At 40.6% G+C, this 22,818-nt stretch overlaps 1 protein-coding gene across 1 annotated transcript in view; it reads left to right on the forward strand.

Moving 5' to 3' along the window:
* Positions 1-8,990: 8,990 nt before the first annotated feature.
* The window catches only part of POU2AF2 (POU class 2 homeobox associating factor 2), a 38,239-nt gene continuing 24,411 nt past the window's right edge, over positions 8,991-22,818 (forward strand). The window contains exons 1-2 of the mRNA XM_086338286.1: positions 8,991-9,113; positions 19,236-19,345. Coding sequence (XP_086194412.1) covers positions 9,104-9,113; positions 19,236-19,345 — 120 coding nt within the window. The 5' untranslated portion in view covers positions 8,991-9,103. The remainder of the gene's footprint in view (positions 9,114-19,235; positions 19,346-22,818) is intronic.

The following is a 22,818-nucleotide window of genomic DNA, read 5'->3' on the forward strand; positions in this document are numbered from 1 at the left end:
AATTTGAATATTGGTGCATTTGATCTTGTCCCAGAGGTCTCCAAGACTATCCTCAGTTGTTTTCATTCTTTTTTACTGTATTCTGCTCTTCAGAAGTTATTTCCACCATTTTATCTTCTAGCTCACTGATTCGTTCTTCTGCCTCAGATATTCTGCTATTGATTCCTTCTAGAGTATTTTTAATTTCAGTAATTGTATTGTTTGTCTCTGTATGTTTATTCTTTAATTCTTCCAGGTCTTGGTTCATTGATTCTTGCATTTTCTCCATTTTGTTTTCAAGGTTTTTGATCATCTTTACTACCATTATTCTGAATTCTTTTTCAGGTAGTTTGCTTATTTCCTCTTCATTTATTTTGGACTTCTATGTTTCTAGTTTGCTCCTTCATTTGTGTAGTATTTCTCTGCATTTTCATTATTTTTTTTTAACTTATTGTGTTTGAGGTCTCCTTTTCCCAGGCTTCAAGATTGAATTCTTTCTTCCTTTTGGTTTCTGTCCTCCTAAGTTTGATCCAGTGGTTTGTGTAAACTTAATATAAGGTGAGATTTGTGCTGAGATTTTGTTTGTTTATTTGTTTTTCCTCTGATGGGCAAGGCTGAGCGAGGTGGTAATCCTATTTGTTGATGATTTGTTGTTGTTGTTGTTCTTTTTGTTGTTTAAATGAGGCATTCTACACAGGGTGCTACTGGTGGTTGGGTGATGCTGGGTCTTATATTCAAATGGCTTCCTTTGTGTGAGTTCTCACTACTTGATACTCCCTAGGGTTAGCTCTCTGGTAGTCTAGGGTCTTGGAGTCAGTGCTCCCACTCCAAAGGCTCAGGGCTTGACCTCTGGTCAAGAACGAAGATTCCAGAAGTGGTTTGTTATTGTATTGTGAGATTTAAACAAATATCCAGAAACAAGAAACAAAGATGAACCTCAGGCAAATGGATGTTACAAAATCAGACAAATAATAATTAAAATAATGGAATATATACATATACATCTATGAGCAAAGTCAAAACTGTCCAACAAAAATAAAGTACAGTAGATTGACCAGGCAATCAAAGGAAATCAAAAATTATATTTACCAATTAAGAACAAAACTGACTAAAGCACAAACTGGAAAACAAAACTAGAGCAAGGTGCCAAGTGGGGAATAAAGCAATGAAAACAAAACTAACAAATATGTTGAGAGGAAAGGAAAGAAATAAAGAATAGACAGAATAGACATGCAAAGTTAAATAGAAGTAGATGAAGAAGATTTATATACATTAAAGATTAACTGCAAGAGGGAAAAACAGAAGGGAAGGCAAACAAAGGAATAAATGTAGAAAAAAATAATAGGTCTTTAAAAATTATAAAAAGAGAAAAGAAAAAAAATGGAAAAAGAAAGAAAAAAGGGGGGAAAAGGAAAACTCTACATAACGCAAAAGCCCAATGTAGAGGCAGAGGTTTATAACAACAATGAAAAATGTGACTGAATATACACATATACCCATAAGCAAAATCAAAACAGTCCAACAAAAATAAAATACAATAGATTGACCCAGCTAACAAAGGAAACCAAAAATGATATCTACCAGAACAAAACTAACTAAAGCAAAAACTGGAAAACAAAACTAAAGCAAGGTGCCTACTGGGGAATAAAGCAATGAAAATAAAACTAACAAACATATTGAGAGGAAATAAAAGAAAGAAAGAATAGATAGGCAAAGTTAAATAGAGGTAGATAAAGAAGATTTATATACATTAAAGATTAACTGCAAGGGGAAAAGAACAGTAGGGAAAGAAAACAAAGGAATAAATGTAGAAAAATAATAATAGGTTTAAAAAATTTTTAAAAAGAAAAAAGGGGGGGACTCCACATAACTGCAAAAGTGGCAGAGGTTTATAACAACAATAAAAAATATGACTGAGGAAAATAAAAGCTCAAAAGCTTAATTAGATTTCATAGCGCCAATAAAATGAACAACTACAACAGAGTGGGAGGAAAGGAAGAAAAAGAAAAAAATCCAAAAGAATCTACAGAACAAGTCAAAACATAAGAATAATAAATGTTTTTCTAAGTCACTGCTGTCAGAGTCCTTTCCCTCCCTGGGAGTCACAGTACACCTTGCCTCCCTAGGATGCCCTCCAACACTGTGCTGATCTCTGGACCTGCTGTGGGGGCAGCTCAGATTCTAATCTGGTCCTATTCCTATGTGTTCTTGCCTCCAATGTCTACAGCTATCAAAAGTAGTGTGTTTTCTTTTGTGGGAGCTCTAAATAACCTTTTATATAACCTATAGACACAGAGTCTGGTTAGTTGGTTGTGTGGATTTAATCTGCAGCTTGCACAGCTGGTGGGAAGGTTTTAGATCTTCTTCCTTAGCCACACTGCCCCTGGTTTCAATTGTGGTTTTATATCCACCTCTGCATATGGGTCATGCACTGGGTTTGCTCCTGAGGCTGCCCTGGAGGACTTGGGTTTGCCCCTGTGAGGGCCAGGTATGGAGGTGGTGCAGCTGCTTGGGTTGCAGGGGTTCTGGCAGCACGAGGTACTCAGGGGAGTTGGTGGCTAGGGTAGCAGGAAATACAGTGCTCTAGAAGGGTATGGAAACCACTATTGGCCAATATGCTTCAGTATTGTTGCCTGGAGACCCCCCCCCCTTCCCTGACAGAGAAGCCTGGTGTGCCAGTCTACAGGGTCCCAAAGAGTTGGACACTACTGAAGTGACCCTGAGAGCATAGATGCAAGACTTTTTTAGCCTGTGGCAGCTCTGCCCCAGTGAGAGTTGAGCGTTAAGATGGTGCAGCTGCTTGGTTTGTGGGGACTCTGGCAGCACCAAGTGTGCTGGGATATGGACTGCTTCTGCCGCAGGAGTTATGGTCCTCTCAGAGTCTTTTTTCAAGCCTCTTGTAGATGGCAATCAGAAGGCCTCTTTGGCCAGTCTTTCTCTGTAGCTCCACCCATTCAAGCACTTAGAGGGCCCCCTTGCCTGGGGTCCTACTCTGTAGTTCAGTGCACCAAGCACTTAAGGGAGCATCCTGGCTGGGGTCCTGTTCTGTAGTTCAGTGCATCAGGCATTTGATGAGCCAGCTTCTCTATTGTTCAGCTGCTGATGCTGGTGTGTGGGGAGAGAGAGGCTATGGTGATGGCTCCACCCCCTACATGTGACTCAACAGTATCACCTTGCTTCCATGGCTGCCTGGCTTTCCTCCACAGTCATTCCCACCACAGCCTCCTCCCTCATATCCTCTCAATTCATCTCTCTGCAGTCGACAGCAGCCCTCACCCTGGGATTGCTACGCAATCCCTAAATTCTAGCTCCCAGCCACTGTGCCTTCCAGGGGACCTGCATCCCTGTCCAGGGTACGTATGGCTGTGGCGAGGACTGTCTGGTTCTCATTCCGTTTAGGCTGCCACAGATCAGCTGTTACCCTCTCAGCCTTAAATGTTTCTCCTCTGACTCAGACAATTGCCCTGATGTGGGGATTGGATCCCTGCTTCAGTTCCCGGAGGGCAGGTCCAGTCCTACTAACACTCCTGTTTTTCCCCCTAGTTCCTTCATTCTACTGAGTTTTGCATGGTTCTATATATTATTTTCCTCTGGTGAGGTACTCCTGTCCACTCTCAGCTGTTGTTCTGCATGCACTTCTGTGTCTGAAGGTGTATTCCTGATGTGCCAGTGGAGAGAGAAGTACTCCACGTTCACCTACTCCTCCGCCATCTTGTTCTCTCCAGGGGATTTCTTTTTAAATGTATCTAATTCTATGTAAACAATTCTGGAGTTCTATGCAAATACAGCAAGTGTACTACAGCGTACTTTTAAAGCTCAAGCTTGTATCGATTGCAAATCAATTTCTCAACTTCAGTGCATCTCAGGTCTCCCAATGATGTCTAATCTCTGAAATACTTCTGCAGTGTACTAGACATTTCTGCATTAAAATTCTAGAAAATCATCATGACTTTGAGCTATAGATGCAGGAGCAGCCTACAGGAAGATGGTTACAAACTCTTTGGTGTTGTGTTCAGTTGTGTTCAGTTTGTGGAAAGAGAAAGGTTATATAGGGTTGGCCAGAAACTTCATCCAGGTTTTTCTGCAACATCTTATGAACTTTCTGGCTAACTCAGTACTTGTGATAATGTTTCTCTACCATGAAAAATAATGGAATTCCCTCTGCTATGCTTTATTTCTTATTGCTACTTCTACCCAGTAACTGTCATCTCTGATGCATTCTGTAGCAGGGTTCAGCATGGCAGGCACTCGCTGGGGACTTCTAGGTGCACAGCACCATCAACACAGTTAAGAGCAGAATACAGAGCAGAAGGGAGAGGCATTCTGCCTGGGGATGGGGGGTGGCTACGCCAAAACCATTGACCAGAATAGAAAGCAGCATGAAATCAGTGCCATTAGAGACTCAAGCAAGAAGCACCATGAAATGGGCCACTGAATCCATCTTGATGAGTATACAGGCAAATTGCCTGGAGAAGGTAGCATTTCTGCTGAATCTTGAAAACCACTGAGTGGTCAGTTCTAGCTAGAGCAAGCCTTAACCTTCAGTATTTATTAAGAACCACAATTATAATGTACAATGCAGATTATCTGACAGGATGGCCAGATTTATCCTAGATTCAGTAAATCTAAGATGGACTGCATTGATTGAGTGTTGCAGGTAATTCTGAGGCAGGTCAAGGCCCACACTGTGCACTAGGGTGGAGGTTGTGCTGAGGGAAGAAATGGTAGACAGGAAGAAAGATAGAATGGGCCAGACCATAGAAGTGCCATGCTGAGGAGGTTGAGCTCTTTTCTTTCAGCAGCGGGTGCTGTATCTATGTTTGTAAAAGGTTCCATTCTACTTGAAAGTTTTATAATGTTCCAGCTCTTTTAAAACTATAGCATTGAGAAGAATATACACGTTAAAGGATTAGCTTTGGCTTAAATTTTTATATTTTATTTTAATATAGAGCTATTGGTTCAAAGAGTAAGCAAGAATGAATTTGGACGCCCACCAGGGCACTCCTGCTTAAAATAGGATCCAAATCACAGGCTCTAGGACCAATGTGGTTATCCTCTCTCTGTGTCCTCTCATTTGCTTAAAAGAGTAAAGAAAACAGGTGCAGGAAACTGGAAAATTGAAATAAATTTTGTCATTTTGGTTTTCTTATAGAAATGTGGAGACCACAAAGGGGTTTTCTATCAGTAAGAGAAACGCAGACACAAGGTTCTTAAATCTACTGTGAGTTAGAACATTCCAGAAACTCATTTGAACTACAGATGTTCTTCCAGAGGAGAGTTTTCAAGCTATTCAGTCTCAGAACCCCTTACTTTTTTATACACTGTTGAGGACATCAACCAGCTTTTTATAGGACTTATAATCACATATATATATTACATTGTAAATTAAAACTCAGTTCAGTTCAGTTCACTCGCTCAGTCGTGTCCAACTCTTTGCAACCCCATGAATTGCAGCACGCCAGGCCTCCCTGTCCATCACCAACTCCCAGAGCTCACTCAGACTTACATCCATCGAGTCGGTGATGCCATCCAGCCATCTCATCCTCTGTTGTCCCCTTCTCCTCCTGCCCCCAATCCCTCCCAGCATCAGTCTTTTCCAATGAGTCAACTCTTCGCATGAGGTGGCCAAAGTACTGGAGTTTCAGCTTTAGCATCATTCCTTCCAAAGAACATCCAGGACTGATTTCCTTTAGAATGGACTGGTTGGATCTCCTTGCAGTCCAAGGGACTCTCAAGAGTCTTCTCCAGTTCAAAAGCATCAATTTTTCGGCACTCAGCTTTCTTCACAGTCCAACTCTCACAGCCATACATGACCACTGGAAAAACCATAGCCTTGACTAGACGGACCTTTGTTGGCAAAGTAGTGTCTCTGCTTTTTAATATGCTATCTAGGTTGGTCATAACTTTCCTTCCAAGGAGTAAGCGTCTTTTAATTTCATGGCTGCAATCACCATCTGCAGTGATTTTGGAGCCCAAAAAAATAAAGTCTGACATTGTTTCCACTGTTTCCCCATCTATTTCCCATGAAGTGATGGGACCAGATGCCATGATCTTCGTTTTCTGAATGTTGAGCTTTAAGCCAACTTTTTCACCCTCCTCTTTCACTTTCATCAAGAGGCTTTTGAGTTCCTCTTCACTTTCTGCCATAAGGGTGGTGTCGTCTGCATATCTGAGGTTATTGATATTTCTTCCGACAATCTTGATTCCAGCTTGTGTTTCTTCCAGCCCAGTGTTTCTCATGATGTACTCTGCATAGAAGTTAAATAAGCTGGGTGACTATATACAGCCTTAACATACTCCTTTTCCTATTTGGAACCAGTCTTTTGTTCCATGTCCAGTTCTAACTGTTGCTTCCTGACCTGCATATAGGTTTCTCAAGAGGCAAGTCAGGTGGTCTGGTATTCCCATCTCTTTCAGAATTTTCCACGGTTTATTGTGACCCACACAGTCAAAGGCTTTGGCATAGTCAATAAAGCAGAAATAGATGTTTTTCTGGAACTCTCTTGCTTTTTTGATGATCCAGCAGATGTTGGCAATTTGATCTCTGGTTCCTCTGCCTTTTCTAAAACTAGCTTGAACATCTGGAATTTCATGGTTCACGTATTGCTGAAGCTTGGCTTGGAGAATTTTGAGTATTACTTTACTAGCGTGTGAGATGAGAGCAATTATCCGGTAGTTTGAGCATTCTTTGGCATTGCCTATCTTTGGCATTGGAATGAAACTGACCTTTTCCAGTCCTGTGGCCACTGCTGAGTTTTCCAAATTTGCTGGCATATTGAGTGCAGCACTTTCACAGCATCATCTTTCAGGATTTGAAATAGCTCAACTGGAATTCCCTCACCACCACTAGCTTTGTTCGTAGTGATGCTTTCTAAGGCCCACTTGTCTTCACAGTCCAGGATGTCTGGCTCTAGGTGAGTGATCACACCATTGTGATTATCTTGGTCATGAAGATCTTTTCTGTACAGTTCTTCTGTGTATTCTTGCCACCTCTTCTTAATATCTTCTGCTTCTGTTAGGTCCATACCATTTCTGTCCTTTATTGAGCCCATCTTTGCATGAAAGTTTCCCTTGGTATCTCTAATTTTCTTGAAGCAATCTCTAGTCTTTCCCATTCTGTTGTTTTCCTCTATTTCTTTGCATTGATCACTGAGGAAGGCTTTCTTATCTCTCCTTGCTATTCTTTGGAACTCTGCATTCAGATGCTTATATCTTTCCTTTTCTCCTTTGCTTTTTGCTTCTCTTCTTTTCACAGCTATTTGTAAGGCCTCCTCAGACAGCCATTTTGCTTTTTTGCATTTCTTTTCCATGGGGATGGTCTTGATCCCTGTCTCCTATACAATGTATAGTATTTAAAATATTTATTATTCATTTAAAATAGTTGTGATAAACCATAACATGTCAACATAAATAACTTTTAATTAAAATAGCTATGATTTCCAAACCGCAAACAAATTTATTGAAAAGGGTAAGCACTGTTTTACAATTTTACAAATGGCCTGACTGCCTGGCTTCAGAAAAACAGCTGGACTCTATCTGCTTCTCCATTCAATATGCTATAGTATCACAGTTCATGTAGCTTCTAGAAAACTCCTCTGGGCAGTCATGAGAGAATGAGAGAATAAAGGGCAGCTAATTTTTTGTTTTTATTATGAAATCAATTTCAACTATGCTGATCTCCTGAACCAGTCTCCAGGACCTCGGAAGATGTCCCGAACACACTTTGACTAAAACACAACCACTGTTGTCTGGATTCCATCTGTCTGAAATGCACATGTGATGCAGAGCTGGAGAACCACTTGTTGTCACCTATTTGAAGGCATGAAGTGTTGGTCGCTTAGTCATGTCTGACTCTTTGCAATCCTATGGATCGTAGCCCTCCAGGCTCCTCTGTCCACGGGGATTCTCCAGGCAAGAATACTGGAGTGGGTTGCCAAGGCCTCTTCCAGGGGATCTTCCTGACCCATGGATCAAATGCTGGTCTCCTGTATTGCAGGCAGATTCTTTACTGTCTGAGCTGCCAGGGAAGCCTGAAGTCTTGAAACACCAAGTGTTATACAAATCCAGAACAACCAGGAACTATCTTTGTCCAGGCCTGGGAGACCAAAATTAAGCTACAACAGTGGGTAAAAATAATGAAAATATCAGAAAGGACCTCAAATTTGGTTTCTTTAAATTTTGATCTAGAAGATTTTATGCTGACTGTGCATTAAAAAAAAAAAAAAAAAAAACCTTTTTTAAACTCAAAAAAATTTGTTTCAAAATATAGCTCTCTGAGCCCTAGTTCAAATGATTCTGAATTAGAATTGGCTGTGTGGTTGGGCAAAAGTATTTTGTTGTTGTTGTTTGTTTGTTTGTTTTTGTTTTATTTTTAAACTTTACAATATTGTATTGGTTTTGCCATATATCAACATGAATCCGCCACAGGTATACATGTGGCGAAAGTATTTGTAAAAAGCTCCACTAGTGATTCTGTATTACTGCCAGGTTTTAGAAACCTCTAATATAGATATTTATGCTTTATATATAATAAAAAGGCTATCCCACTGTATTAAAGTGACATTCATTTTTCTTTTTATTCCTAAACAAAAACAACTTCCTTTCTGAATTCTATCTATATCTAAAAGATACCTAGCTTATAAACATCATGTATTCATAATTACAGAATTAACAGTATAATAACTATATTCCCTACTGGGAAATAGGTTTTTTTCATGTACAGTATTTTTCAAAACCGAACTCTATGTAAAAAGGATAAAAAATCCCACAGCTATTCATAAAACAAATAATAGATTCCTTGTTTCCATAATAAATGTTTAAGAGAGTTTGTTCCTAATGGAAACTCATTGTTACTGAATAAAAATCTACTTGGGGAGGGAAAAAGTACCTTCATATATAATCTACACAGGGGATGCAAATTGTAGAGAAACAGACACCAAAGGATTTGCATTTAATCAAATCTAAAGCAAGTCATTTCAGAAGCATCATTACCATGTACAGAAGCCTTTCCCATCAGAATCAGGCTGACCTTTCCAGGAGACTGGCTCCCTTGTCAAGGAAAATCCACCATTCACCTGAAATCCTACGTTGCCATTAAGAAAGAAATTTACCAGAACCATCCAGAATGGAAAGTGGTGAGTCAATATCGATTATCTAAAACTTTTTTTAAAACTTGAGAATCCTAGTGTTTATTTTTGACATCACAAAGCTGTAACAGAAAGCAAAGGACAAGAAGAAATATCCCTAACTCTAGCTAGAGCATGAAAAGCTATCAAAACACAGACCAGAGATCAACAACTTAAAACTCTTGATAATATTTTCACAATTCTGTTCACATTTAATTACTAATTGTCGGATTTATTTTGCTGTATCAAGTACATGAGAGTATGTTTTCTGAAAGATCAATTATGCTGAACATTACTTTTATAAAATAAGAACCTGGATATTAAAGCATTCTTTTCCAGTATAGCCATATAGTATATCAGATAAAACAACTTCTAGCAAGTTTTCAACTGTAAGGAAAATGAAGGAGAAGAATCCACATTTATGGACAGCTTGAAATATCTTTTATTCATGCATCTTGCTTTTAAAATTAAGGATGAAGGGCTTTCCACGTACACATGGTAAGGAAGAGCTGTTATTACACGAATTCAAGCTGTATATAGATCTTTCCCAGATTGTTCACTCTGAGGATACAGATATTAGTGTCAACATAACAATATTAGTCTAATATTAGTGTCAAGCTTGTGTTTCAGACACAAACTTGAGATTTAAAAGTTAGCATTGTAAATGTTAATAAATGATAATAGAAGAAATATTCTCTAAACACTTTGTAAAGTAACTTGAAAGAAAAACTAATATTTTTTTAAATTCTACAGCTCCTCAAAGACTGATCCCAAAATATTTTTTAAAAGCCTTAAGAGCATCTGTCTCCTGCAGTACAGAACTGGTTATAAATGGAAGTTTTAAGTTTTTGGATCCAGTTCTGAGGCTTAAAAAGTGCCAGGGGGTGACTACTGGGAGGGGCTCGTGGGTGCCTACGGTAAAGGGTAAACCAAACTTCTACAAAATCCTCACATGTTAACTAATTTAGCTCCACTTCCTTAAAAGTTTTCATCTTTATTTCAGAGTGAAATTTCATAAGCAGTATATATAAATTAATATACTGAACATTTCCCGATTAGTTGCTGAACTTGTTTTTCCTTGTGTTCTCCTGGAGGCTTCCCATAATAAACTAGTATAGTATCATTTCCCCAGACCAGGAGCAGAACCACAGACACTGAGCCTTGAGTGGGCATGGAGGTAGCACTGTATTCCTACATGGGGATCTGCCTCCTCTTGGGGAGAGGGCTCTTGTCCTGAGCAAGACAGGCTGAGGTTGGTGGGGACTGAGAGGGGTACCCACAGCCCCAGAACTGGCACCTGAGCCAGACTGTGGGCCCACTCACTGTATTGCCACTGGCCTGTCCAAGACCTCACTCTTGGCACTTCCCTGACAAGCAGAGAAATGGAACCACTGTGGATGCTGTTCACCAGTAATCCATCATTCAGGATGTTTATTCTGTTCTACTTGAGTGAGAGTGTACCTGCGTTTCATACCATCAGGAACTACAATTCAGAGAGACATCATCTATTATCTTAACTTTACCATTGTCTAATGCTGTAACTCAAAATATGAATTGTCTTCTAAAGTTATGGAATGGTTTTTTGTTTCATCCTCATTTTGTTTCAAACTCTCTTTTTATTCCCTTACCTTATGTAACACACACCTGCTTAGAGACTCTAAAGAATTTAAAAGCAAGAAAATGTATTCCAGAGACTGTCATCAAAAGTAGTAAAATAAGGTGCTTCAAATGTCATAAATGTATTTTATATTTCATAACTAAAAACAATTGAGGAATATCCTACATTTTTAATAACAAGTTGCAGAATGTATGAGTTTGATTTGACAGAAAAAAAAACTTAAATTTTCAGAAACAATATTAAAGCAATAACATCATTAAATCTACTATGGACCAAGTTCTTCTTCAAAGTGAACAGGAATTAGGAAAAGGCGTGACTGAGACAATTTGCTAAGTATACATAGTCACAATAATAATGCAGAGATTTTTCCCCAAAATTCGAAAGGATGCATGGATTCTTATTAACAAATTTGCTTGTGCTTTCTCTCTGGAAACACGTCTTTGTTTTCTCAACAACTGATCTGAATGTATCTAGAATATTTGAATAAAAACTCTTCAGCATCTCCTGGTTTATACAGGTGTGCATTCTTTAAATAGACACAGTATACAAGGGGAAAATGATTTGGAAGTAGGAATATTGGCAATATTTTTAAACTCTAAATATCATTCCTCTTTTAAAAAGGATAGGGTAGGTTAAGGAACTTTCAGAATTCCCCAAAACAGGAAAAATAATCTAGGTAATAAGTTTAAAGAATTGTTAAAGTTTCCATGTTTTAATAAGATGTATTTTAATTAACCTTTTTTGTATCCCCTCAGAGCCTGGTTTATCCCCATTGTCCTTGTTTTCTTAACACCCATGCTCCAGATGAAACTGATCTGCCCCCACATTCTAAAGATCTCCAGCCTTCTTTCTGTGCCCCCATTTTCCTCAGATTCTCTAAGGCATTTTATTTACTCCACAAATAGTTATTAAACACCTACCAAGTACTCTTGCCTGGAAAATCCCATGGATGGGGAAGCCTAGTAGGCTGCAGTCGATGGGGTCGCCAGGAGTCGGACACGACTGAGCAACTTCACTTTCACTTTTCACTTTCATGCATTGGAGAAGGAAATGGCAACCCACTCCAGTGTTCTTGCCTGGAGACTCCCAGGGACGGGTGAGCCTGGTGGGCTGTCGTCTATGGGGTCGCACAAAGTCAGACACGACTGAAGTGACTTAGCAGCAGCAGCAGCAGGTGCCAGATACTTGACACCACTGATTATTCCTCTTTCTCTACACTTCCTCTTTCCATCATGCCCCTGTTGCTACCATGCCACAGCATCACATACCTACATATCTGCCCTGTCCCCCACCCGCATCTGCCTTGACCATCCCCATCCCCTACCTTTCCCTGGGCATCAGAACTATCACCTTTTCCCAGGGCTTGGATTTCTACTCCTTTTGCTAAAAAGTCTTCTTGAAGAACTTTATTTCCATAGTTCTAGTTAGCATAGTTTTAGAGAGGTTTCTTAGATATACAATTCTAACCCTGGTCAAAGTTCTCATCTATTCAAAGGATAATTTCACTTTATTAAGCCACCACAACCTCAGAGTCAGCATATTCAAAATGGAACTCTTTTTTCCATGTCAGAACCAATCTTCCCTGGCTTCTTGGGTTCTCTTCTTAATCATAGTAATATGTGTCTGTACATGTGTTTGTGTGTGTGTGTGTGCGTGTTCTTTTGAAAAAGACGTTTAAGATTCCTTAAACCTGCCCTTTCCTGTTCATTTCCAAAGTTTCTGGCTAGCCTGTCACTGTGTTATCATTTCCCATCCTCTCTGCATCTGCATCATAACCCATCCTGAGGTGTGCCCTTAGATTAATCTTCCCCCAAGAATTCCAATTCTTTCTAAATATGGTAAAGTCATAATACTCCCCTATTCAAAAGGATTAGTGATGTTCACCATCTACAACCTAAAGAATAGAATTTTACAGCCTGATTTTCAAGATATTCAATATTTCCATTATTCTCAACCAAAAAAATGTATATATACTTTCAACAGATATTTACTGGAGGGCTACTAATTGCCTTTCCATTACTCTGCCTGGAGAATTCCGTGAACTGTATAGTCCATGGGATTGCAAAGAGTTTGACACAACTGAGCAACTTTCACTTTACTAAGTGCCAAGTACTGTTCTAGGCAATGGCACTTAAAATGTTCCAATGAGTTAAAACAAGCAAAGATTCCCATCCTTGCGGAACTTACACTTTAGCAAGGAAAAGGAAGACAATTAACAATAAACTTAATAAATAAGGAAAGTACATAGGATATTTAAAAAGTGACAAGTGCCACATAGAAAAAGTGGAAGAGGGTAATTGCAACTTTAAATTAAATATGTTCTCCTTGAGAAAATGACATTTGAGCCAAATCTTGAGGGAAACAAGGGCATTTAGTCATGTGGGTAACAGAGGGAAGAATATTCCAGCTAGAGGGGACAGCCTCTAATGCAAAGGTCCTAAGGCAGAAGTGGTGTGGTTGATGTGTTTCAGAAATTGTCTGGAGTACATATAGTATCACGAGCTGAGATCAGAGGTGTGGGGGCACAAGTTTATGTTGGGCTATCGTGAGGACCTTGGCTTTTACTCTGAGTAAAATGGAGAGCCATTGTGTGGTTTTAAGAAGAGAACTGAGGCAACTGGAATTTGTTTTAGAAAGAATCACTTTGGCTGCTGTGTTGAGATAGACTGGGGATGGAGGAAGAATACAAGCAAAGAGATGGGTTGGAAGGCTACTGCCGTATCTTTATGAGAGATGACAGTCACTTGTACCTGGATATTAGCAGCAGGTGGTGGCAGGGAGCCGGGGGAGGCACTTCCCTGTGGCTCAGATGGTAAAGAATCTGCCTGCAATGCAGGAGACCTGGGTTCAATCCCTGGATTAGAAGATCTCCTGGAGAAAGGAATGGCTAACCACACCAGTATTCTTGCCTGGAAAATTCCATGGACAGAGGAGCCTCATGGGCTCCATGGGGTTGCAAAGAGTCAGACACAACTGAGTGACTAACAAACAGATTACCAGTAGAGCTGGAGGAAAATCTGCAGATTCTGGTCTGTTTCATAGGTGGCACCATCAGAAACTCCTAAAGGATGGATTGTGGGCTGTGAGAGAAAAGAGAGGAACCAAGAGTGATTCTATAGCTTCTGGGCAATCAGAAGAATGGAGTTGCCAATCAACTGAGATAGGAAGGGGTCTTCCCAGGTGGCACAGTGATGAAGAATCCACCTGCCAATGCAGAATATGCAAGAGATGCAGGTTTGATCCTGAGGTTGCAAAGAATCCCTGGAGTAGGAAATGGCAACCCACTCCAATATTCTTGCTTGGAAAATTCCATGGACAGAGGAGCCTAACAGGCTACAGTCCATGGGGCTGCAAAGAGTCAGACACAACTGAGCCCAGCACCACCACCACCACCGAGACAGGAAGGTTTCAGATAAGCAAATATAGAGGGAAGAACAAAGTTCAGAGGTGGGTATCTGGAGTTTGAAATGTCTACTATACATCTGAGAAAAGATGGACATCGAGGTCTAAAGTCCAGGATAGGTCTGGGCTAAGGGTACCCATTTGAACTTCATCTACATATTGATGGCATTTAAATCCACTAATTCCAGTGACCTTAGTTTGTTCCCTTTATTTCCACATGCCTTTCTCTTTCCCGCCTGCCTCTGCTTTGCTCATGCCAAGTCTAATATACAAGACCCTTCTGCCTCCTCCTAACCTATCCACATCAGTCTGAATCGAGCTTAAGTCCCACCCCTTCCCACAAAGTTTTCATCAACAAACCAAAACACATTCTTCCCCCTCCCTTAATCCCTCACAAGTGAATGTCTATTTCTCTCACTAAAATAAGATGTCTTTGAGGACATCTGTTATAAGTTCTAAATTTATTTTGCATCCCCTGTGGCATATAGCCCCATATTTTGCACTAAAGTCAGTGCCAACCAGCACATAAGACTGATTTTTTTATGGCAAAACTTCAGACGTTTTGATCTGTTTGTTTGTCATCTCGTGAATTTTATCCCTCTATTAGTCTCCATGTGGTTATTTGTTAAACTTATTTAGAGTAGGTATATTTCCTCTAGGCTTTTTGGCATACATATAAAACATAAATAAATAATTTAGATTGAACCCATCAATTAAAAAGCCCTTCCCAAAAAAAGTAAAAACAAGAGAGTCTGCAAACACACAAAGGGTCAGCCTCGACCTCTTCAACATTCACCCCAAACTTCTCAGACCCAAGTCCACACTTCCATCAATCAGCCAGACATTCCCCCTTTTTGCTCAGCTAGGAATGCCTAGGTTAGAGCTGGCCCCCGCCTCCACAGAAAACTTATAAAACCCCTGCTGCTGCTGCTAAGTCGCTTCAGTCATGTCCGACTCTGTGAGATCCCACAGACAGCAGCCCACCAGGCTCCTCCATCCCTGGGATTCTCCAGGCAAGAACACTGGAGTGGATTGCCATTTCCTTCCCCAATGCAGGAAAGTGAAAAGTGAAAGTGAAGTCTTTCAGTCGTGCCCGACTCTTAGCGACCCCATGGACTGCAGCCCACCAGGCTCCTCCGTCCATGGGATTTTCCAGGCAACAGTACTGGAGTGGGGTGCCATTGCCTTCTCCATAAAATCCCTACTCATTTGTATATCTTTGGTTCTCAGACTTCAGAGAACATCAGAATCACCCGAAGGGCTTGTTAAAACACAATTGCTGGGCCCGCCCCTATAGTTTCTGATTCAGTATATCTGAAGCAGGACCTGAGAACCTGCATTTTTAACACATTCTTAGCTAATGCTACTGTTCCTGACCCAAGGTTCACACTCTGAGGATCACTGGTGTGTACTCTCACTTGGACTTCTCTGTCTTGCTTTGACTCCTGTTTTGTTCTAAATTTTAGTGCTTGAATCACTCTCATATACCAGGCTGCTAGATGGGCACCAGAGGCGTCTTAGTTACTGACCACATGCTCCAACCACCACCCCTCCCCTGCCCTTCTTTATTCCAGGCTCAAAGATTGAAAGCCAGTTTGTGCCCTTGACCCCAATTTCTTGCTTCCTCTTGAAGATCTCCTTCCATCATTTTTCCCCTTTCCTAAATTTTCAGTCCCTCTCTCTTCCTGCTCAAATTCTCAAATATCTCCTATCCAGGAACTCACTAAATGGATAAAAAACATACGCAAACCTCTCCTTGACCCTGTAGTTCTCTCCACTGATCATCCAACCTCTTGTTTCCCTTTCTACTTCAAACTTCAAGAAGTAGTCTCCCTATCTCCCCCTCTGCCTTTGACATTAGTACCTGGCTTCTGGTGGCCTCACCCTCCCAAAATTGATCTTACTAAGTCAACACCAACCACTGGAGTGAAAGCAATGGATGTTTTGCAGTTCTTATCTTCCTGGACAATTCTTCTATATCTCATTCTTTTTCCTTCTTTCTCAAAATTCCTTCCCTCAAATTCTGTGATGTCTTATTCTCTTCTTCTTGTTGTTTTTCTGGTTCTTCTCTGACCATTTCTTTTTCACTAGGATCCCCTTCATCTCCTCTGACAACTCTTCAAATGTGGATATTCCCCAGGCTTCTATTTTTGATCATTTGGTCTACAGCTTCCCAAACAGTGTGTCGGGAATCATCATTGTAGGAGTTCCCAAAATAGTGATCCTCCTGAACACCTCTTCCACCTCCCTCCCCACCCATCCCTCTGGTTGGCTGATTCATGTCATGAATGGTGCACATGTGCTAAATTGCTTCAGTCGTGTCTGACTGTGACCTGTAGCCCTCCAGGCTCCTCTGTCCATGGGATTCTCCAGGCAAGAATATTGGCATGGATTGCCATGCCCTCCTCCAGGGGATCTTCCCTACCTAGGGATTGTCTCCTGCATTGGCAGCTGAGTTCTTTACCACTAGGGCCACCTGGGAAGCCCATGCACAATGGTATGGTTCTAATTTGCAAACACTCCAAGAAAGTTTATTCTCTTTCTTGGTTTCATTACTACTGGCATTATGATGGCTCTGAAGCTTGTATACCCAGACCAATCCCATGGTGGAAGCCTGAGAATCACCCTTGAATGTTCCCTCCCCTTTCCCTCCTACATCTAAATAATAATTTCCAAAGCTGTCCTCTCCTTGCCCTCGTATCAACCCTTACTCAGACCCCACAATCTCTTGGCTGAATTATCCTGGAGTCCTGCTGACTGTTCTCCCTGTGGCTCTGTGATTCTTAAATCTGAATCCACCCTTCATACAGCTGTTAGAAAAGTCTATCTCAAATGCAAATCTAACCACACTACCCCCATACTCAGAGGCCTCCAATGGCTCACTGCCGACAGGATGAAGCCCGAACTCCTTTACCCACGAGAAACTTTATGACTGAGGCCCATTCATTTCCTTTCCCCAACCTCATTTTCTCCCTCCTTCTGGTCTTGCCTCCAGGCCTTTGTCCTGCTGCCCTCCATACCTGGATTGTTCTTGCCCATTATCATCATACCCACCTCTACTATCGCCTTGCCTTCCCTAAATCCGTCCCCATACTCATGAAGAACTGACACGCTCTGTTTTTCTGAGTATTCTGTTCGTGCGTATTTCTGTACTTGTACTTAGCACATTTGCCTTATAATTGAGTATTTCCTGCCTCCCACAAGATAGCATGTTCTTTTGTATTCCCAGCTCTAACACAATGCCTGACACATAAAAAATACTCAATAAATTATTGATGAATAAATGTACCCTTAGAGTTTTCCCCCAAAATAAGGCCTCAGACACAATTCTAAGAGCAATACTTAGATTCCTTTGGAACAAACATAAAATCCTTAAGCTTTCAATTTGAGGCTGATTTGAAAGAGATACTCCAAGCCTCTTTAATTAAAAGATACATAGACAAAATCCTGTCAAAATAAGACCCAAAGGATCAGTTAAATAACTTTGTTTTGCCAAAATCAGATTGCATGTGAACTTTATTTGAATTGAATGATAAATTGTCTTGGAACCTAGTTTTTTTTTTTTTTTTTTTTGTCTCCCTCATTGTGTACAGACATTTTGTATTTACTTTGGTACTTTTTGTAACATTTTCATATGCATATCTTATAAAATTTTGCAGTCAGTTTTAGAGAGATTATTATACCCATTATACAGATGAAAAAAAAACAGGGCTGAGAAATTGTAATTTTCCCAAGTCAGTGGCTCATACGAAGTCAGCAAGCACTGATCGCCAGGTCAGCAGCCTCTTTCACCCAACGGTCCACTCTACCTCTCATTTTGATTTGGGTTTCTTCTTTCTTTCCTTCTTTTTATTCTTTTTGTAATAAGATTTGACTCATAAGTCAATCCTAGACTAGAGAAGATTTTTTGGTTCTATGCCGTACAGACTAATGCGGAGTTCTGTGCCTGCTGAAAGTGCTGGTAAGCCAGCAACACCTCAACTAAAATGAATTGAAACCAACCAACCTACTATAGAACAAGGAGTTCAGAGTTAGAAAACATCTTGTAATTCCTGTAGTCCAACTGCTAATTCAGTGCTTAAATGCTTTCTATAACACTCCAGACGAAAGGTGCTTCTGTCCCTGCCTGACCACCCTCAGTGACAATGAAGTCACTGCTTACAGCAACAGTGGCGCCAATTTCAGAACATCGGGGGGATATTTTTGTCTATTGTCTGTTATCTCTCTGTCGTTTCATCGCGGTGAAAAGTGAAGATTTTTTGGTAATTCGAGCTACAATATGACCTAAATCTGGATCCTAGCTCAGTTTACTAGCAGCTATGAAGCCTTTCAAATAATTTAGCCCCAGACCTCAGTTTCTTCATCTGTGAAGTGAATCAAATGAAATAACACAAGTAGCCTTGTATTTAACTTCAGAAATTAAAAATACATTAAGTAGGGGACTTCCCTGGTTGTCCAGTGGCTAAAGCTCCACACTTCCTATGCAGGTGAGCCAAGGTTCGATCCCTGATCAGGGAAGTAGATCTCACAGGCTGCAACTAAGACTAGTTGCAACTAAATAAATAAATTAATTTAAAAAAATAAAAATACATTAAGGATTAGCACCGTGAAGAGATTAAAAATAACTTCCTTCTTTAGAACATTATCTTCTTAAAACAGTTCAATTGACCTGTTCACCCACATCAGGTAGGAAGATGATGCAGCAAGAATGTCACTCTATAATCTGAATTATGCAAATCCAACTTCTGCATCATATGCTAAGCATTATTTCAAGTTGCATCCAATCCCTGATCTTGTAATTAGAGCATAAATTATAATCTTTCAGGAGTAAATCTTGGCAAATTAAGAATACAAAAAAGAGGACACTTTGAGGAGCTGTTGTATAAAGGAAGGAGAAGTGTTTCTTTCACTTAAGCAAATCTTGGATCGGTTTCTATCAGAGACCAGGCAATAGGACTAAATAAATGACCTCTGTTGAAACCACTTCAAATTCAAGTCTACCATTCTAATAAGAAAATAACATCACAAAAATTAGCCCTTGAATACATCCCTAGGGAGGTTAACCTAATTATACCATCTACATTTGATTCTTACTATTCCATTTGCTTAAGTCCCAGGAGACTACAGCAAACGAGTGTATCAAGGAGTGAGAGTGAAGCACACAGTGAAAGACCTACTGGCAGAAAAACGATCCAGGCAGACAAGTAACTCAAGATTTAATGTAAGTCTCAGTCAAATATGTTCTAAAGTCCTTGGGAACTAAGTCCTCTATTACGGTTAGTTATCTCCCCTTCCTTTTATCTTCTTCACACCAGTCTCTCACCTCCTGAGTCTGATATTCTCCATAGCAAGTGTTAGCCAGGGTTTCCCTGGTGATTCACAAGGTAAAGAATCTGCCTGTAATGCAGGTGACCTGGGTTCGATCCCTGGATCAGGAAGATTCCCTGGAAAAGGGAATGACTACCCACTCCAGTATTCTTGTCTGGAGAATTCCATGGACAGAGGAGCCTGGTGGGCTACAGTCCATGGGGTCTCCATTGAACTGGCACACACTATATAATGACTATTATTAACATTATGGCACATCTGTCAGTCTATGAGCAAAGAATCCAAGAGCTCTATGAATCTATAGGTTGCCCACTTCAGCTCATGGACATGAAAGGATGATGTATCCTGACATTTCCATTTACTCCAGTCAGGAACTAGCAAAGGTTCATTTGGTAGAAATAATGCTGACCTTCACCCACAGCAGGGGAAGTCACTCATTCGTGTCCAACTCTGCAACTTCATGGACTGTAGCCTGCCAGGTTCCTCCGTCCATGGGATTTTACAGGCAAGAAGACTGGAGTGGGTTGCCATTTCCTTCTCCAGGGGATCTTCCTGACCCAGGGATTGAACCCAGGTCTCCCACACTGCAGGCAGACCTTCACCCCCATGTTATTCTAAATCTGATAGAGGCAACTTATGAACAAACAACTTCTCTGTAACATGCAAAATCAGATTTTAAAATCCTGGTAGGAATTGTCTTAAGTCTAAAATCTCTGTCTGTCACCCTTGTCTTCATAAATAGCTCTGCTCTATACCTACAATGTTTAAGTTAGTTACACCCAAATCTCCAACAATGATTCTTGAATGGAGATAGCAGTTGGGTGTATAATCACTCACCTTATTGGGTGAAACATAACAACATGAATATCAGACATCCCCCAGGGCATTGCTAGGGTCAGGACATGGGAACAGATGACCAAGAATAAAGGAGGGTCCACATACAGCACCAAGCACAGGAGCTGAGACGCAGTGCAAACTGGTTCTTCCAGCGTGTTCTACTCCGAACATCAGCACCAGCTTCAACACTGCTGCAGAGTGAAACTTCTGGGACATGTTTCAAGTGAACTGACTCCAGATTCAATTTCCTGCCATCTAAGAACCCCTTTTATTTTGAGGTCTTCATTTCTTTGGAACCTCCTCTTATCTTCTAGTTCAACAAATGGAGCTTAGTTGATAAACAGAAATCTGAATAATTGGCTTCTCGTCTGCTCCTAGTACCATGTTTCTTCTAGAACTTCCTCAGGATCATCTGGGATGTGAGTTAAAAGTGTCCCTATGAATCAAGTCTTTTGAGAGACAGAGAGAATTCAGAGTCTACTCTGAGTGAACCACAGCTGCATGGATGCAATTTGGAGTGCTTGGCCACTGCTACCGCCAGGGTTGTGAAACTTGCTAAAGTTCCAGGTGTCCGGTCAGTTGGGAAGATAAGAGTAAAATGAGCATGATGCCATAGACAAGGAGCTGATAGTGTGTCTACCCCATGAGTCAGGGCATGACTCCCTCCTCGACATCGTCACGGATACACACACACAACGATAAGGTGCTGTACCAGACAGAATTATATAACAAGACAAAAAGGTTCCTATTCAAATGGTGGAGGTAAATATATTTTTTTTTAAAAATTCCCTAACATGATTTTTTTAAGTTCTGTGACTGTGTTTTCTTCATTTTTTTTTTGATGCGTTAGCTTTTTTAAAAGACATAATATAAACAATAATAAGTCATATTATATTGTAATTTTAAAATTCAGACTCCTTGTCCTTGTACCATGTCTATGAACATAGATTTATTACAGGGCTGGGGCCAGGGAACGGTCATTTTTAACAAGCTCCTTGAGTGATTTCTTTGCACATCACAGTATAAGAACTTCACCACAGAGCAAAGAGCAACTATCAAACCCCCTCCCCCCAGCCAAGTTTCTTATCTCTACCCAGATAAGAATTTTCCGAGCTATTGTCACTGGCCCGGTGACACTGTGAATGTTATACAGAAGTGGGTATAGGAACCACGTGATACATGGTCTGTGCCATTAAACATCAAATAACCTGGTGGAAAGGAAAAATGTGTATATATTTAAACAATATAAGACCATATAACCAAGCACTACACTGAATGCTCAAGACAAAAGATCAGGCAGCATTGCCACGTGATATGAAGACTGGGACACTATTTACATAAGCACAGTTTAAAGTGCACTTCCTGTGTGTTATCTTATTTGACGGACACACTAGCACTGCGAGACTGATATTGACATGGTTTTCCATTTTATAGCTGAAAACGTTGAGGACAAAAGAAGGGAAGGGATTATTTGCAGGTTACAGTTAGCAAGTGGCAAATCTTCTGATACTCAATTCCACACCATTTTTAAAGGGAAAAACCAATGTGGACTGGAGTAGAATCATTTCTGATTCATGAAGTTTTCATCCATTTGGACTGTCATCCCAAAATACCATAGATGAGATGGGGTAGCTTGTGTGCATATGTACTCAGTTGTGTCCAACTCTTTGGAACCCCATGGACTGTAGCACACCAGGCTCCTCTGCCCAGGAGATTTTCCAGACAAGACTACTGGAGTGGGTTGCCATTTCCTCCTCCAAGGGACCGTCCCAACCCAAGGATTGAACCTGAATCTCCTCATTGCAGGTAAATTCTTTACCACTGAGCCACCTGGGAAGCCAAGCTTATGAACAGAAAACATTTCTCACAGTTCTGGAGGCTGGAGGTCCAAGTTTTGGTTGCAGCATGGTCAGGCTCTGGTGAAGGCCCTATCCCTTTTCCAGGTTGCAGACTTCTCACTGTGTCCCCACTTGGTGGAAGAGCACAGGGAGCACTTTAGAGCCCTTTTATAAGGGCACTAATCCTATTCATAAGAGCTCCACCCTCATGACGCAGTCGCTTCCCAAAGGCCCCACCTCCTAATACAATACAATCACGTGGGACCTTAGGATTTCAAAGTGAGTTTGGGGAGGACACAAACATTCAGACCATAGCACATGCAAAGGAAATCAAAGCGTAAGAGAATATATCATATAGAAAGGACTGGAAAGGGGCAAAAACAGCTCTGACTCTGGTCATTCTTCTCAAGCATCAGGTACACAGGCATTATGAACTCAGCCCTAATTTCCTGTTGTCATATATTACTCAGTGTCTCACTGCTAGTAACTTACTCTCATCTTCATTTCAAAAATATTTTACACGTGGATAATTAAATGCACACAGTTCTAATATGTGACTATTTGGACTTTAGGTATCTCCATGAATTAATTTTACCATCTACTTGCTCACATTTCATCTCAATCACTCTTCCAAAATATCTGTATATTCCAAGAAAGATAGCATAACAATTAATCACCGACTCTTAACTTT

The sequence above is a fragment of the Bos grunniens genome, chromosome 15 (assembly GCF_055505025.1).
Source record: "Bos grunniens cultivar Pamir isolate PY7600 chromosome 15, Bosgru_T2T1.0, whole genome shotgun sequence".
Taxonomy (NCBI): domain Eukaryota; kingdom Metazoa; phylum Chordata; class Mammalia; order Artiodactyla; family Bovidae; genus Bos; species Bos grunniens.